This window comes from Pongo abelii, chromosome 6, assembly GCF_028885655.2.
Source record: "Pongo abelii isolate AG06213 chromosome 6, NHGRI_mPonAbe1-v2.0_pri, whole genome shotgun sequence".
NCBI classification, from domain to species: domain Eukaryota; kingdom Metazoa; phylum Chordata; class Mammalia; order Primates; family Hominidae; genus Pongo; species Pongo abelii.
The window spans coordinates 147,174,485-147,190,027 of NC_071991.2; the positions used below are offsets into that span (position 1 = coordinate 147,174,485).

Genomic DNA, 15,543 nt, shown 5'->3' on the forward strand with positions numbered 1-15,543 from the left:
ATCGTACTCCAGCCTGAGACAGAGCAAGACCCTGTCTCAAAAATAAATAAATAAATATTTTTAATCTTAAATTTTAGAATTTGCATAATTTACCTGCAGCAAATTTGATCATGGGACCATGTAGTTCTTGGCTGGTACCTTCCGTGGAAAAATGGCAAATTTCATCTTTCATACTTGTTTACTTTTCTTAATTGAGTTTAGCTTAAATCCAAGCTATTTCAATCCTTTGAGGGCATAATTTGATTATTTGTGTATCCTGTAAATGAAGAGCTGATTGCATTTAATTTTTAAAAAGATTTTATACTTATTAGACTATGCTGATTTTAAGAAGAAACAGTCTGTTGTCCTGATAATCATTCTTTAAATAAAATTACTAGCAGGGATAGAAATTTTCATTGAAACATTTTGTCATTAAAATTCAACTTTCCATTACCTAAATTAATAGACAGCAGTGATGCTCCTGTCTTATAATACTTGAGTTATTTTGAGATATTATTTTACAAAGAGAAGCAGTGAGTTTCATTCATGAGGTAGTGGCGGGGAGGGAATGGTGAGAACTCAGAGGTAGCAGTGAGCCAGCAGGATTAGAGTCAAGGGTGTATTTTATGTTATTATGGAGCAGGTATGTCTTCCTTATAATAATCTCCTTCATGCAACTACTCCTCTGACTGATAAACAAATGGCTTCTTAGGTTCCAGCATCAGAAATAAACAGAGAAAGGTGGCCTCTTGCCATAACAGTGCTCTCCCCAAAGTCCCTAAGGTATAGAGGGCTCGGTCTAAAATGGGGGCTGGATTGGTGTTCTAACCACCAATGTGCCCAGGAACACCTATCCTACCCTGGTCAGGTGAATCTCAGCGTGTGTCCCAATGTCGCCTGGGCTTGGCTGGCCAGGCAGCCAGGGAACTGTGCTTTCAGACAGGTCCAGACTCACATGCTGCGCCCATAGACAGTGAGAGCTGCAAATCAAAGAGAAATAGTCATGTTTTGCCCTTTTTATTAAGGATCCATGTTGAAATTGGGAGGCAGTATGTAAACAGTGGTTAATAGCACACAACTGGGGTTCCCACCCACTTAGGTTTAAATTCTGGCCGTGTGACCTTGGCTGCTGATTGCTGAACCTCTCTGACCTTCATCTGTTCAAGGGGACACAAATACCAATTTCACAGGTTGTTGCAAGGTAAAATGAAAGGAAAGCGTTTATGATTTGGCACAGTGACTGCAACATGGTAAAACTCAATGAATTGTAGTGATTTTAGTTATCCTTAATAAACTTATGGCTAGTTCTGACTTCTGAACAGAACTTTTCATGTAAGGTTGCAATCAATAGTACTATGTTTAATGTTTTCTTTTCTTTCTTTCTATCCTGGTCTTTTCCCCTTTTTTCCTTCCTTTCACCTTCCTTTTCTTTCTTTTTTTTAGAAAAATCATTTAACCTGGAGCTGTCCTTTGTAGAAAACAGAAATAAAAGGGCTAAAGTCTATATTTTAACTAAAATTCCTCATTTCAAGGAAACCAACTAGAAATGGTAGTTGCAAAGTTGATTTTTTTTTTTTTACAAATTGTCATCCAGAAGTTGCCAGTATGACTGGGAAGCAACAAGAGGCTTCAGCAGCAGTAATGCTTTCCAGAGCGCTGGAGGAGAGGCCCTGGCCTGACTCAACGTTGCCCTGGCAACAGTAGGGCCTGGAGGGCCTCTGTCCCTGATCCCTTAATCTGAGGAGCTGCCACCACAGTGCTTCAGGAAAGGTCTCCCACAGACACCTGGCTGGTTCAGGCTACATCCACTGAAGAGGAATGAAGAAAAGCTGGGGATGAGGTCCTTTATCGGAGACAGCCGCCTAAAGGCCTCTCTGATGGTCCCAGCTTTCCAGATCCCCAGAGGCTTAACCAGGCTGCCAGTCTCCACCAGATGCTAAGTGCTGTCAAGACAGCCATGGATTCCTAATCCTCTTGTGTTTCTCCACAGAGCCCAGCACAATTCTTTGCAAACAAGTGGTGATTAATAAATTCTGGGGGGTGGGGGGGGTGTGCTGTAAGACAGTGAGCATCCCCTCGGCACCAGCCCTGCCTGTCCCACCTGTGACCTCAGAGGACCCAACTCCTCTCCTCTTCATTTCTCAGCTATAAAATGCTAGCGCTCAGCGCTAAGGGTTTTTTCCTGCCTCGAACGTTCTTTTTTATCCTCTTACTGTGTTCATCATTTTGGCAAATGCACAGAGCATGTTCTGTTTAATATATTGTTTCCCCCAATTTTATCTTCAGTCAAAAAATCTGGAGGCAAAATGGAATAATTTAAAAGAGGTGCTGGCTTTTCTTTTTTCAACAACCATACTGGCCCCAGGAAAACAACTTTTTGGCCAAGCACATGGGCTTTGGAGTCAAAGAACTGAGTTCAAATCCTGGCTCTACTATTTGGTTGCTGTGTGACTTTGGGCCTACTTAACCTCCCTGAGCCTGGAGCTCTTCACCTATGAAATGGGTGTAATGAAACATACATCAGAGTTATGAAGGGATGTATGTAAAGTCTTCCAAAGTAAGAAGCTCTCAATAAATGGTAGTTATTCCTTCTGCTACACAGCTTTATGGGGCCAACAGCAACAGGCAACTTAGAAGTTCACAAGTCTGACTTTCTAATTAAATTAAGGGCACCCAAAAAAAGCACTGTGAAAGAGGACCAGAAAACTCAGCGAGGTGGGATACTACCTCCTGCAAACTCTGGAGTGTGGCCAAGGGGTGAACTGAAACCCTGTCCACTCCTAGATAAGGACCATGATATAGTTGTGGTTTAATTTGTACTTTCTCACACCAAAATAATCTACATTTTCCTACTGAAATTTCTTTCTCAAAGATTCATTCTTTTAGGATATAACACTAGCTCACTACCAACTTGAACTTCGGTTTGAAATTAGTAAACTCTTATTGAGACCTTAGTATCTGCCAGTGTCTTTGCTATGGATTTATTGTGATTTAAGCCTCAGAACAATGGGAACTTTATTATCCCTATTCAACAGATGAGGAAGTTGATGTTCTGCTAATTAACTTCTTCAAGGCCATACAACTATGAAGTTTAAAGCCACGGCTTTTTGACACCAAAGGCTATCTACACTTTAGGAACCAATAGCAGAGATGAGGACAAATGGAAAGTGAGATTCAAGATGGTGGCAAGAAGTCAGAACAAGGGGAGAGACGATTTGGGGCACAGGGTGCCGGGCACTTGGGAAGAAGAGGCATGAGGAGGGAGTCAAAGCCAAGAAAGGGGCGGTAGAAGTCAGGGAAGTCATGGCAGCCCAGCTACGTGTAACATGAACCAATCTTGACACACTATGATGTGTCCTGAAAGACTTTAAATGGCATTCCAATAGACAGAGACGTAAGGATGCACGAACCGGGCTGTTCTAGTTGATGCAATAAATTGTCAGTTAAAAGAAAAAGAAATACCAATCTTTGACTATATTTGGTTTGATCCTTTTAAAAACCAAATTTCAGATGGGAGCAATGGCTCATGCCTGTAATCCCAGCACTTTGGGAGGCTGAGGTGGGAAGATGGCTTAAGGCCAGGAGTTTGAGACCAGCCTGGGCAACACAGACAGACTCCCCCATCTCCAAAAAAGTTAAAAAAAAAGTTAGCTGGGTGTGGTGGTGCACACCTGTAGTTCCCCAGCTATGCCAGAGGCTGAGGCAGGAGGACTGCTTGAGCCTAAGAGGTTGAGGTCAGAGTGAGCCATGGTCGTGCCACCACATGCCAGCCTAGGTGACAGTGCAAGACCCTGTCTCAGAAAACAAGCAAAACAAAACAAAAACCACCCAGATTTCCTAGGAAAAGAAAGCCTCTCAAGCACCATTCTCATTTGACCCCATAATGTCCTGCTAACTTCATGTAATAAATGAAGTTCCTCTCTGAGTCTCCCACATGGATTCTACCCCACAGCACCTCCATCTCCACTCAAGCTGGATATTTCCAGCACTCTTTGGTCCTCCAATTCCAGAGCTAGTAAAAATTTAGGGCAGCAACAGCCCTCTACCAAATACCTCCCCCAAATTCCTCCACTAACAACTCTTCGAGACTTCAAATATCCTCACGTTCAAAAGAACCATTTCCCCTGCCATCCCTTCAACCTCCACCCACGGGTTCTGTTATCTGCAACCCGTCCGTGGAACAGAGCTGGTTCTCCCACACCTGACTGTTAAATTTCTTTGCCTTCTACCAGATTCAGTCCCTGGATAGCTATTTGTATCATCTCTTTCTCCTACTCAGCAATCTTCAATGGTTTTTCCTACAAGATCCAATTCAAAGTCTGCAGCCTTGAAGTCTTAGATCCTCTCTGCACCCCTAGTCTACTCCAAACCAACATTTGGCCCTGTTTTTCCTAGACAGGCCCTTTCCTCCAACGGAGGTTTAATCCATCACTGCTCCTGATCTTACATGCAGCCTATTCTCCACACTTTTCCTTTAATGACCACCCCCACCAAGAAAGCTTTCCTCATTTTTCTCATCTATGGAAATCCTCTCCATCCCGCAGGCCCAGCTCAGATTCCACCTCCTGGGGGAAGCTGTCCTCCTGCAGGCCCCCTCTGCCTGGCAACTGGTGAAGCTGGCTGCACACTACCGGAACTACCTGCCTACGTGTCTGCACCAGCCTCGCAGCTGATGCTTGAGGTCTTGGTGGAAACTGCCCCTCAGTCCTTCACACCAGCCCAGACCTCTGCTCCCTCCTCTGGCCACCATCCTTATGTCCTACCATCGACTTAGAAATTCAGTCTAAATGGAGAAGCTTCACATGTGAGATCTTGTGCTATCACTTCCCCTTTTTGTGCTTAGCTTACGAACTCTTTATACAAAGCAGAGGGAGTTGATGATCTCTATGGTCCCCTGAAAGTCAAGAGTGTATCAGCTTCTTCCTCCAAATCCCCTTTTTTGAACCCCCTTCAAGTATCTTGTCACAACTTGACAGGCCTGGCTTCAGCAGTGCTCTCCTCTCAGGCCAGTCTCTCCGCTTTCAGCCCAGCTTCCCCAATGTGCGAGGCTGAGCTGTGCACTCTGCTAGCCTCCATGAATTATCCCTTCGAATGGCCTGAATTCTCTCTGGGCCACTGCCAAACCCATCAGCAGAGTAAATCGCTCTGTGGGCAATGTAACATTCCTGCAGTTTCTCTTTCTATAAGAGAGAGCTGGAGGGAGATGGGAAATGAATGAATACCTAGAGAAACCAGGGTTCGTCAGTGCATTCAGCAAGTCCAGAGTAGCTTTGGTGCAACATTCAAATAAAAAATGTTCTGACTGGTGCCTTTTGTGGCTTCTGCAAAGACTGGCACCAGGGGCCTCAGGCTTCCCTCCCGCCACGCTACTCCTCAGCCAGCTGCATTTCAAGCTACGCAGGAACGCCTGGGCACGGAAGGCAGCACCCAGCTTTTGCTACAGGACCTTCTTTCCAGCTCATTCCAAACCTGACTGTCACTCTCCCTGACCACGCTAGTCAACTGGGACCTATTCCGTCCTGAGCTCCCAGCATCCTCATGGACTCCAGGGCAGACACGATGGTCTGGGGCTCCCGCGGTCCCTTAGACATCAGTCCTGCCTCTCCTTCTCCATTTCAGAACCGGCGGGATCAGCGTCTCCTTCACCACCCAAATGGAGAAGGAACACAAAAAAGGGTCCCAACAGAACCTGTCAACTGACACTAGCGTATGTCCCTCGGGCCTTCTCAACCCCTCCCCTTCAAACCAAACAAAAACGGCAAACAGGAAACGCTCGTCTTTTAAAAATTACTCTATTATTATCAAATAGAACCACAGTATCCAAAAGGTAATTATAAAGTTCTATCCCCAACTAGATGGGCCCTACACCGCCCCTCTGAGTGGCCGGCGGCCAAATCACGCCCCCCGTGCTGATTGGTTTCATCCATTTTATTGTCAACGAAATTAACAGCCCGAAAAGGGTTCCCCAGGTCCGCGCCCTCCCCCCTGGGGCCCCCGGGGAAAGGCGGCAGCAAGGGACCTGGTCTCACTGCCCCCATGTCCTTGGGAGGAGGGACGAGAGGAGAGGGGAGCTCACGGCAAAGGGGCTGGGGGGCGCCCCGCCCCCGCCCGCTGGGCTCGGGCCTGGCGGTGTCCAAGGGGGGCTCGGCCCGCGCACCTGGCCGGGCGGCGGCGGCGGCGGGGCGCGCGCTCACTCGCCCGTGTGGGTCCGCAGGTGGTACTTGAGCGACTGCTTGTAGCGGAAGCACTTGGCGCAGTGCGTGCAGGGGTAGGGCCGCTCGCCCGTGTGCGCGCGCTGGTGCTCCAGCAGGTGGTGCTTCTGCGTGAAGCGCTTGCCGCACTCGGCGCAGTGGTAAGGCCGCTCGCCTGTGTGGATGCGCCGATGCTCCAGGAGGTGGTGCTTGCGGATGAAGCTCTTGCCGCACTCGGGGCAGGCGTGCGGCCGCTCGCGCGAGTGCACGCGGCAGTGGTTGGTGAGCTTGGACTTCTCGCTGAAGCTCTTCTCGCACTCGGGGCACTTGAAGGGCCGCTCGCCTGTGTGAGTCCGCTGGTGGCGCAGCAGGTGCGAGGGGCGGCTGAAGCTCTTGCCGCACAGGCTGCAGATGAAGGAGACCTCATGCTTGCCCGCGTGCACGCGCTGATGGATCACCAGGCTGATGTGCAGGCGGAAGCTCTTCTTGCACTCAGGGCACGTATAGGGCCGCTCGCCCGTGTGCGTGATCTGGTGTTTGGTCAGGCTGGACTTGTGGCTGAAACTGCTGTCGCACTCGGGGCACTTGTAGGGCTTGGGGCCACCGCCGCCGCTACCAGAGCTGGGTGACTTGGGACGCGGCTTGAGCGCATGCTTGGGGTTGAACGTGGGCCCGCGTTCAGGTGAGACGCAGCCTCCGCGCACGCGGTGGATGCGCTGGTGCAGCGTAAGCTGTTGCTTGTGCCGGAAGCTGATCTCGCACTCGGCGCACTCGTAGGGCCCCTCCTTGATGTGGTTGCGCTGGTGGATGATGAGGTTGATCTTCAGGCGGAAGCTCTTGCCGCACTCCATGCAGGTGAACGGCCGCTCGCCGCGCCGGTTCCGCTGCTGCTGGCTCGAGGCCCCGCGGTTCTCGTTCAGGTGCCGCTCACCGTGCACGGAGGGCGCCAGCCTTTTCACCGCGGGGTTTCCTAGCTGCAGGGGCGGGGGGCTCTCCTCGCCCTCGGGGGACATCTCGCCGGGCAGCGGGGTCTGGTACATACTGGCCTCATATCTCCCGGACAGCTGCCCAAGGGATTGCAAGTGCTGCGGCAGCTCATCCTCCTCCTCCTCTTCTTCCTCCTCATCTTGTTCCTCTGTCTTGATCACGATCCCCTCTGCTCCAGGGACAGAGAGAAAAAGTCGTTAGCTGCTGCTTGGCGCCCCTAACCTACCTGGATGAAGGTACAGCATTGCTTCACCCTCACCAAAACATTGCATTATTGGCCCAAATTCCTTCTTTTGGGAAAATTCCCCTCATTGCGGCTCCTGGTCCGCTTCCCTCCCCCAACGGGGTAGACGCGTAACCCAGACTGGCCTTGCTGTTTGGTTTAGGAATGAGTCCAGACTTAAAAGGGCTAAAAAGAGTCCTCTTTGGATTTTATACTGAGGACCGCAGGGGAAATCGCTTCCTGTTGGTTATGATGCGAAACTTGCTGGTACAGCTGGACCCAGCAGGAAAGAAGGAAACCAGTACACAGAGCCGGTGTGGGAACACCTGGATCCAGCCATGCCTGATGCTGGAATACTCGCGATTCTCTAATTATATGAGCGATACACACCCCTTTTTCCATTAGGCTACTTAAAAGGTTGGGTTTCTACCAGCTGTACCAAAGGGTCTCCACTCCTAAGGTTCTCAGTCTTTCTTTGCCCCTCTGAGGACATCTCTGCCTGAACTCTGCTCAGACCAGCCCACTTCTTTCCTAATCCACTTGGAGATTTCTCCTCTTGGTGCCTTTCCTCACCTTCCTCCAGAAATTTGCCTCTCCTCTCCACGTCTGCCTTGATGATCAAAACCTACAGCACTCCACCCCTCCTTGGAGCCCACAGTACTCACTGGTGCCCACCCCAGGAATCAGGAACTCAGCCTTTTGCAGCCTCTCATGGGTGGAAGATGCACCGGCACAGTCAGACTCGACCACCCTTGAATCTGGATCAGGTGCAGGCAATGCATGCCCCACCCGGGGATGCCCCCTCAATTCTCTAGCCTGGTCCTTTATGATAATGTAAGTTTTAGAGAAAAGAAGTGGCTCCCGACTCCTGTTTGAGTTTTCTCAAGTGCCTTGTACTTATTTGGCACTAACTGGCGAGTTCTATTTTTAGTCACCAGCTTTGTGTGACATAAGAAAGTCACTCACTTCTCTGGACCCATCTGTGACAGAAGACACAAAAATTCTGTGTTTGAAGAATAATTAAAAACAAACCAACAAGACCTTTTCAGAGCACTCATACCTGTCCTCTCTTTTCATGAGCACAATATCTTATTATAGGATGAGTCAAGCAAGAATTCTCCCCATTTTACAGATGGGTCATCCAAGCCCAGAGATATCAAGTGATGTTTCCAAACAGAAAATGAAGTCCTAGGCCTTTCCAGAGTTTGCAGGTTGGGACCCACCTGGTCTACCTCCTCAAGTAACATGGACTGAAGCTAGCAATGTTTGTGACCCAGCCAACGTCTTGTAAGGTTGCTAGTGACTCCCCGTCCTTAGCACTTCCTTGGCCTCGTCTATAGCCAGTGAACTACAGTGGTAAAATGAAGACACAGGTGTGCTGAGTCAAGGCTGCCGCAGTAGTGTTAGGATTCTCAGCAAGAAGCGACCCAGAACATCCTTGGAGCATGATGCCTAAAAGATCAAGGAGCAGGCAGCTGCAGAGTGTGGTTAACTAGTTGCCCTGGTGTTTATCCCGAAAATACTGAGTACGTCTGAAAGGCAAAGGGGAAAATAGATCCTGAGAAGCGCTAAACTCTCCTTGAGCATCAAAGGTGCTTATTTCTTTTTTTCTTTTAATTTATTTTTTGAGACTGAGTCTGGCTCTATCGCTCAGGCTGGAGTGCAGTGGCACGATCTCGGTTCACTGCAACCTCTGCCCCCTGGGTTCAAGCAATTCTCGTGCCTCAGCCTCCCGAGTAGCTGGGATTACAGGTGCCTGCTACCATGCCCAGCTAATTCGTATACTTTTAGTAGAGATGGGGTTTCACCACATTAGACAGGCTGGTCTCGAACTCCTGACCTCAAGTGATCCGCCTGCCGCGGCCTCCCAGCTCATGCTGGGATTATAGGCATGAGCCACTGCGCCTGGCTGAAGGTGCTTTTTTCTTAATGGAATGATAAACACCAAACATTTGGCCCTAAAACTCAAGACTCAAAACTCCACAAACTACTGTTTAGTAGTTTTCTAAAGTTCTACTACAATTAATGGGGACTGCTCAAAAGGCAATCGAGTTTATACAATGATGGTCCCAATTTAGCATATACTCAGAATTTACCTTATGTCTTTTCACTATTCTTTTATGAAAGACAGCATGGTATGTCAAAAACACTTCTGAAATACCATGGAGTTACTTAAAAATAAGGTGATAGATCCATATATGTACATATTTTTGAGACAATGTCTTGCTCTGTCACCCAGGCTGGAGTGCAGTGATACAATCATGGCTCACTGCAGCCTCAGCCTCTCAGCTTCAACCAATCCTCCCACCTCAGCCTCCCGAGGAGCTGAGACTACAGGCATGCGCCACCATTCCCAGCTAATTTTTAAATTTTTTGTAGAGATGGGGTCTTCCTATGTTGCCTGGGCCGGCCATGAACTCCTGGGCTCAAGCAAACCTCCTGCCTTTGCTTCCCAAAGTGCTGGGATTACAGGTGTGAGTCACTGCTCTGGGCCTAGATCCATATCTTTTGACCAACGAGATGGTCATTAATAAAATACCATGGGGTATTTTATTAAGTGCAAAAAGGCAAATTACAGAGGAATTATCTACAGATAATTTTTAAATATTTTACATCAATATAATACTTTTAAAAACAGAAATGTATGTGGATCTATTTCTAAATATAAAAATACAATACAAACATGTGATAGTGAATGATTCACACATAAAAGAAACATCCAGACAAACCAAAAGTCCACGTGGGTTCTACCAATTTTTCAAGGAACATATTCAATTCCTTTTTTTTTCTTCAGAATACAGAACAATAGCAAAAGCTGCCCAGTTCATCTGATATGTCCAGTATAATACTGTTTCCAAAATTAGATGAGAATAATTCAAGAAAAGGTTCATTTCATTTATGAATACAGTTGCCTAACTTGAATAAAATATTTATTACCTAAGTCCAATAGTGAATTCAAAAAATACATCATGATGACCAAGTAGGGCTTTTCCCGGGCCTGCCAGGATGGCTCAGCATCAGAAAATCCATCACGAAAGATGTCCTGGGATCAGGCCACCGTGAGCCCCAGTGCCTTACTATTCCTGAACTCAGAAGGAACAAGAGTGAGCAGCATGGTGATAAGTTTTATAATTAAACAAAAATGAAGACTAGGTTCGACCACAGAATGTCAGTGCTATCGTTATTTGAAAACCATGCTCTCCAGGGCTAAAATCTTCAAGGTAGCTGAGGCTTCTAGGGTGATATGAGATGATCAAGGACACGTTGGGAGAGTTCTAGCTTTGCCACTCTCTGTGTGGCCTTGCCCCATCTATTTAACCTCTGCCTGTAAAATGAGGGGTGGGATAGGGGAGCTCTGAGATCCCTTTGCCTGAACCAGTCTTTAGATGTAACCACTTCTTTCCTAGGTTGGAGACGGATTCTTGCAAGTCCCACGTCACGGAGCCTATACTCGAGGCCGTGCTTGGTAATTCTTTCCCACCTGTTGCCCCATCAGTGTCCAGTTACCTCTCTGAAGGAACCACAGCTTTCCCAGGGGGCAGGGGCCCTCCGGGAGGCCTCATGGCAACACTTCCCCGGCTGTCCCCGCCCAGCACTCACCCGTGCAGTTCCTCTGCTGCACCAGCATCTGCTTCAGTTCGCTGAACTCACTGGAGCCTTCCGTGGACTCCTCCAGCGTGTTCTCTGGCTCCTGCATGTCCAGGTCTGGCTGTTCCCCACAGGGGTCACCCAGCTCTGAGTCCTGAAAGCCGTGCTCTTCCACCTGTCCCATCAGGGGCTCAGGTGTCTCCAAACTTTCTGAGCCCTCGTCGTTGGTCTGTACCTCGATCTTAATCACGATCCCATCATGTGCTGAGAAAGGGTAGGCAGGGGTGAGGAGGAGAAAAGAACCCAGAATGTTCATGCCAACTGCCCAGGTTTCTGCAGCCCTACAATTTACATCTCAATAAGTCTTATCTTAGAGACCCTGAAGAAATGTAATATTGAGTTGGAAATGAGTAGACACAGAATTTTCTGGACACCTTGTAGCTTTGAATACCAATACAAACTGTAGTCAAGTTAAAATAGATGCAAAGTTTGTTTTCTATGAGCTCCATAATTAAAAAAAAAATTCAGCATTGTCAGGGTTTATTTTTACTCTTATTTTTTCAATAGAGAAAGGTCTTACCCTGTCACCCAGGCTGGAGTGCAGTGGTGTGATCATAGCTCACTGCAGCCTTGAACTCCTGGGCTTACGTGATCCTCCCATCTCAGCCTCCCAAAGTGCTGGGATGACAGGCATGAATGAGTCACTGCGCCCAGCCAAGGTTTATTTTAAAGAGATGCTCATTCCCTTTCTCAGTCAGACCAGCCAACTGGTACAGTTAACACAGTTTCTCTCTCATCTGCTCACTCACAATCAGGTTGATGAAAAAAGACCACCTCCTGACCACTCCCACCCTTCGGCCCCATACCCTGAGGTGGCCAAAAACACACTCACATTCCCAAGCACGTATGCCTGTACACCATGGGCATTTGGGTTTGTTTTTAGTTAAATAGCATCCTATTACACAGTGCCCTGAAATTTGTTTTTAAACTTGCCTATAGGTCTGTAGATTAATTTCAAATGTATCATTACATACATAGGTGTCATTTTACATAAATGGGATTATAACACATTTTTGGTTTTTAGTGCAGTATTTTTTTCTGTCTAATCTGCCTTCCCCTTCCCTCACTTCCCATTTCACCACTATGACTTCCCAGGTAACTCCTATAATTTACCAGGACTTTTCTCTGTGCTTATGTTGTTATTCTAAACAACACATACACATTTATATGTTTTTTTTCTTTTTTTTTTTTGGTCACTATTGGCCTCTTCTGTGTTCCTCTACTCAAATATCTTGTAGAAATCCCTTCAAACCAATTTATTTTCTTTTTTTGTTTTTTTTTTAGACGGAGTCTCGCTCTGTTGCCCAGGCTGGAGTGCAATGGTGCGGTCTCGGTTCACTGCAAGCTCCGCCTCCCGGCTTCAAGCGATTCTCCTGCCTCAGCCTCCTGAGTAGCTGGGATTACAGGCACCTGCCACCACACCCGGCTAATTTTTTGCATTTTTAGTAGAGACAGGGTTTCACTATGTTGGTCAGGCTGGTCTGGAACTCCTCACCTCATGATCCGCCCGCCTCGGCCTCCCAAAGTGCTGGGATTACAGGCGTTGAGTCTCCTCACCTGGCTTTTTTTTTTTTTTTTTCTTGAGACAGAGTCTCCCTCTGTTGCCCAGGCTGAAGTACAGTGGCATGATCTCAGCTCACTGTAACCTCTAGCTCCCAGGTTCAAGTGATTCTTGTGCCTCAGCCTCCCAGGTAGCTGGGATTACAGGTATGCGCTACCACACCAAGCTAATTTTTTTTTTTTGAGATGGAGTCTCGCTCTGTCGCTCAGGCTGGAGTGCAGTGGCGCAATCTCAGCTCACTGCAAGCTCCACCTCCCAGGTTCACGCCATTCTCCTGCCTCAGCCTCCCGAGTAGCTGGGATTACAGGCACCCACCACCACGCCCGGCTAATTTTTTCTATTTTTAGTAGAGACGCGGTTTCACCGTGTTAGCCAGGCTGGTCTTGATCTCCTGACCTCGTGATCCGCCCGCCTCAGCCTCCCAAAGTGCTGGGATTACAGGCGTGAATTTTTTGTATTTTTAGTAGCGATGGGGTTTCACTATGTTGGCCAGGCTGGTCTCGAACTCCTGGCCTCAAGTGATCTGCCCACCTCAGCCTCCCAAAGTGCTGGAATTACAGGCATGAGCCACCACACCTGGCTTCAAATCAATTTCTACAGTGCTAATACATTGTTAAAAATGCTGTATATATTCCATGGTCAGGATAATACCGTAGCTTATTCATTCTTTCCCTAATAGAAGAACATTCGCTTTTTGTTCCCAGAGTTTTGCTATGGTGAACAAATGTTTACTGCAATAACAATAAAATATGTCATGTACAAACATATTCATTCATTCATTGAATGTTTACTAGCAGACCCTTACTGAGCACCAACTACATGTCATGTGGTCTAACGGCTTTTGATATATCCAGTGAAAAAAAACATAGACCTTACATAAGGTAGTAGACACAATAAATAAATTACTTTGTATGTTAGAAGGTGACAAGTGCTGTGAGAAAAAGAGAAAAGAAACCAGGAGATAAATGAACCAAGCAGCCTCAGTCCTGCCCTCCTGAGGCTCCTTGTGCTCCTCTGCCAAGTCCATTCATTCCCTTACTAAGAAATCAGGCAAACTCATCAGGCTGAAAATGGGTGCTAGATGACCTAAGCTGGATTCCTTCGGATGCGTGGCACTCCTTTAATGCCTCTCTGATTCACCAACTGTTTGGAAGCAGATGGAATATAAAGCAGCTCTAATGTTCTCATTTACCCCCCACCCCCGCCACAGCCTTAAATGAAGACCTTTGATTCCCTCAGAACTGTGGGACTCTCCCACTCTCTCCAAAGATGTCTGTGTCCTATTCTCTATTAAAAGGAAAAGAAAAAGTCATCCATACCTCCATCCCCTACTTCCTACACTGGCTCAAAGTCACCATGTTTACCTCCCTTTTCTCTCCAATCTCAGGGAAAATAATGTCTCTCTTCCCTCCTCCTGTCACTGAACTCCTCTGCTTGTTTCCTTAGCCCTGCCCATTTCTTTCTCCCTGGGGTTTTGCTCCATTAGTTGTGTGCCTTTTCCCGTCTGTCTTCAATCCTTGTCTCTGTGCTAAATTGTTATGATCCCTCCACAAACATGAGCACAAACTCTAGCATCAGGAAAACTTCTTCCCTGACTTCACAAACTACTTCAAATATTTTGCTTGCTTACACCTTAAAATAATTTTTAAAACTATGTACTCCTTTGCACCTCTTTGAATAAATATATAAAATGCATCAGTAACTGCAAAAGATGTAATTTCTGGAGTATTGTAAATATTGATACTTTGAAATAAACTCTTCCATCACCCTTTAATGTCGCCAATGGAATCTAAGAACCTCAGCAATTTTAAACCCACCATTATTCACTTAAAAATACATGAACAAATTCTTCTTTGATAGCTGGAATTTTTATATCATTCCTTTTCACCTTGAACTTCTATTTCTATTCCCACTTTGCCCACAGAATTTTATCCTAATAGAACATATTTGTATGCTTAGAAGCCTTTTACTGATCACTTCATCTACCACTCTGCCACAAAAATGTGTATGTAAGTTGAAAGTTTAATTTTGCTTTCATTTCTAATAACCACAGGTCTCTAAGTGTTCATTTTTTTTTCTGGCTTAAGTTATCCTTAGTGATTATCACTATAGAATGATAAATAATTATCCAAGATAGAAAATAAAGAAACTTTGGGAAATGTATCTCTTATAAGGATGAATAGAAATTTTTTCCAATTAGTTTACTTATCTAGAAATCAATATTCTTATTGTAGAATGTACAGTTCAGAATCAATTTTAGTCTTTTTCATTTTTATAAATGAAACCTCATTTACACTGGGAAACCTCATTTACATAAATATGCAGATGGGCTGGAAGAAGCTTTGTTATGGAACTGTCACTCAATTCTGAACTTCTGAATTATATGCCACAAAGATCACATGGTCAACATTATCATCAAAAACTGTTTCTAATGACCTATCAGCTCACAACATGATTAGGTTCTCTTTCAATTTTGTTAAAGGTAAAATATTGCAAACAACCTAAGCTGCAAGAGAACTTGCCATCCAGGCCCCAGAGTGACGCGCTGCAGGACACGTATCTGAAAATTCTGAATGTTCTCTCTGTTTGGTGACCTGGGGGCTTCATGCCTCTGAGAAATGCTTTATAGTAAGATGGAGATGGGCAAGAAGTAACTGTTTTGTTTTGTTTTTTAAGAGATGAGGCCTTGCTCTGTTGCCTAGGCTGGAGTGCAGTGGTGAGATCATGGCTCACTGCAGCCTCAACCTCCTGGCTCAAACCACCTGCCACCTCAGCCTCTAGAGTAGCTGGGACTACAGGCATGTGCTACCATGCCCAGCTAATTTTTAAAGTTTTTGTAGAGATGAGGTCTCCCTATGTTGCCCAGGTTGGTCTCAAACACCTGGACTCAAGTGATCTTCCCATCTCGGCCTCCCAAAGAGCTACGATTACAGGCATGAGCCACCATGCCCAGC

General features: G+C 46.5%; 1 protein-coding gene across 2 annotated transcripts in view; it reads right to left on the reverse strand.

Moving 5' to 3' along the window:
* Nucleotides 1-5,755: 5,755 nt before the first annotated feature.
* The window catches only part of ZNF777 (zinc finger protein 777), a 29,964-nt gene continuing 20,176 nt past the window's right edge, over nt 5,756-15,543 (reverse strand). For both annotated transcript variants that reach the window (XM_024250362.3, XM_024250360.3), the window contains exons 5-6: nt 10,981-11,232; nt 5,756-7,326 (exon numbers count right to left, since the gene is read on the reverse strand). In XM_024250362.3, coding sequence (XP_024106130.1) covers nt 6,170-7,326; nt 10,981-11,232 — 1,409 coding nt within the window. In that variant the 3' untranslated portion in view covers nt 5,756-6,169. The remainder of the gene's footprint in view (nt 7,327-10,980; nt 11,233-15,543) is intronic.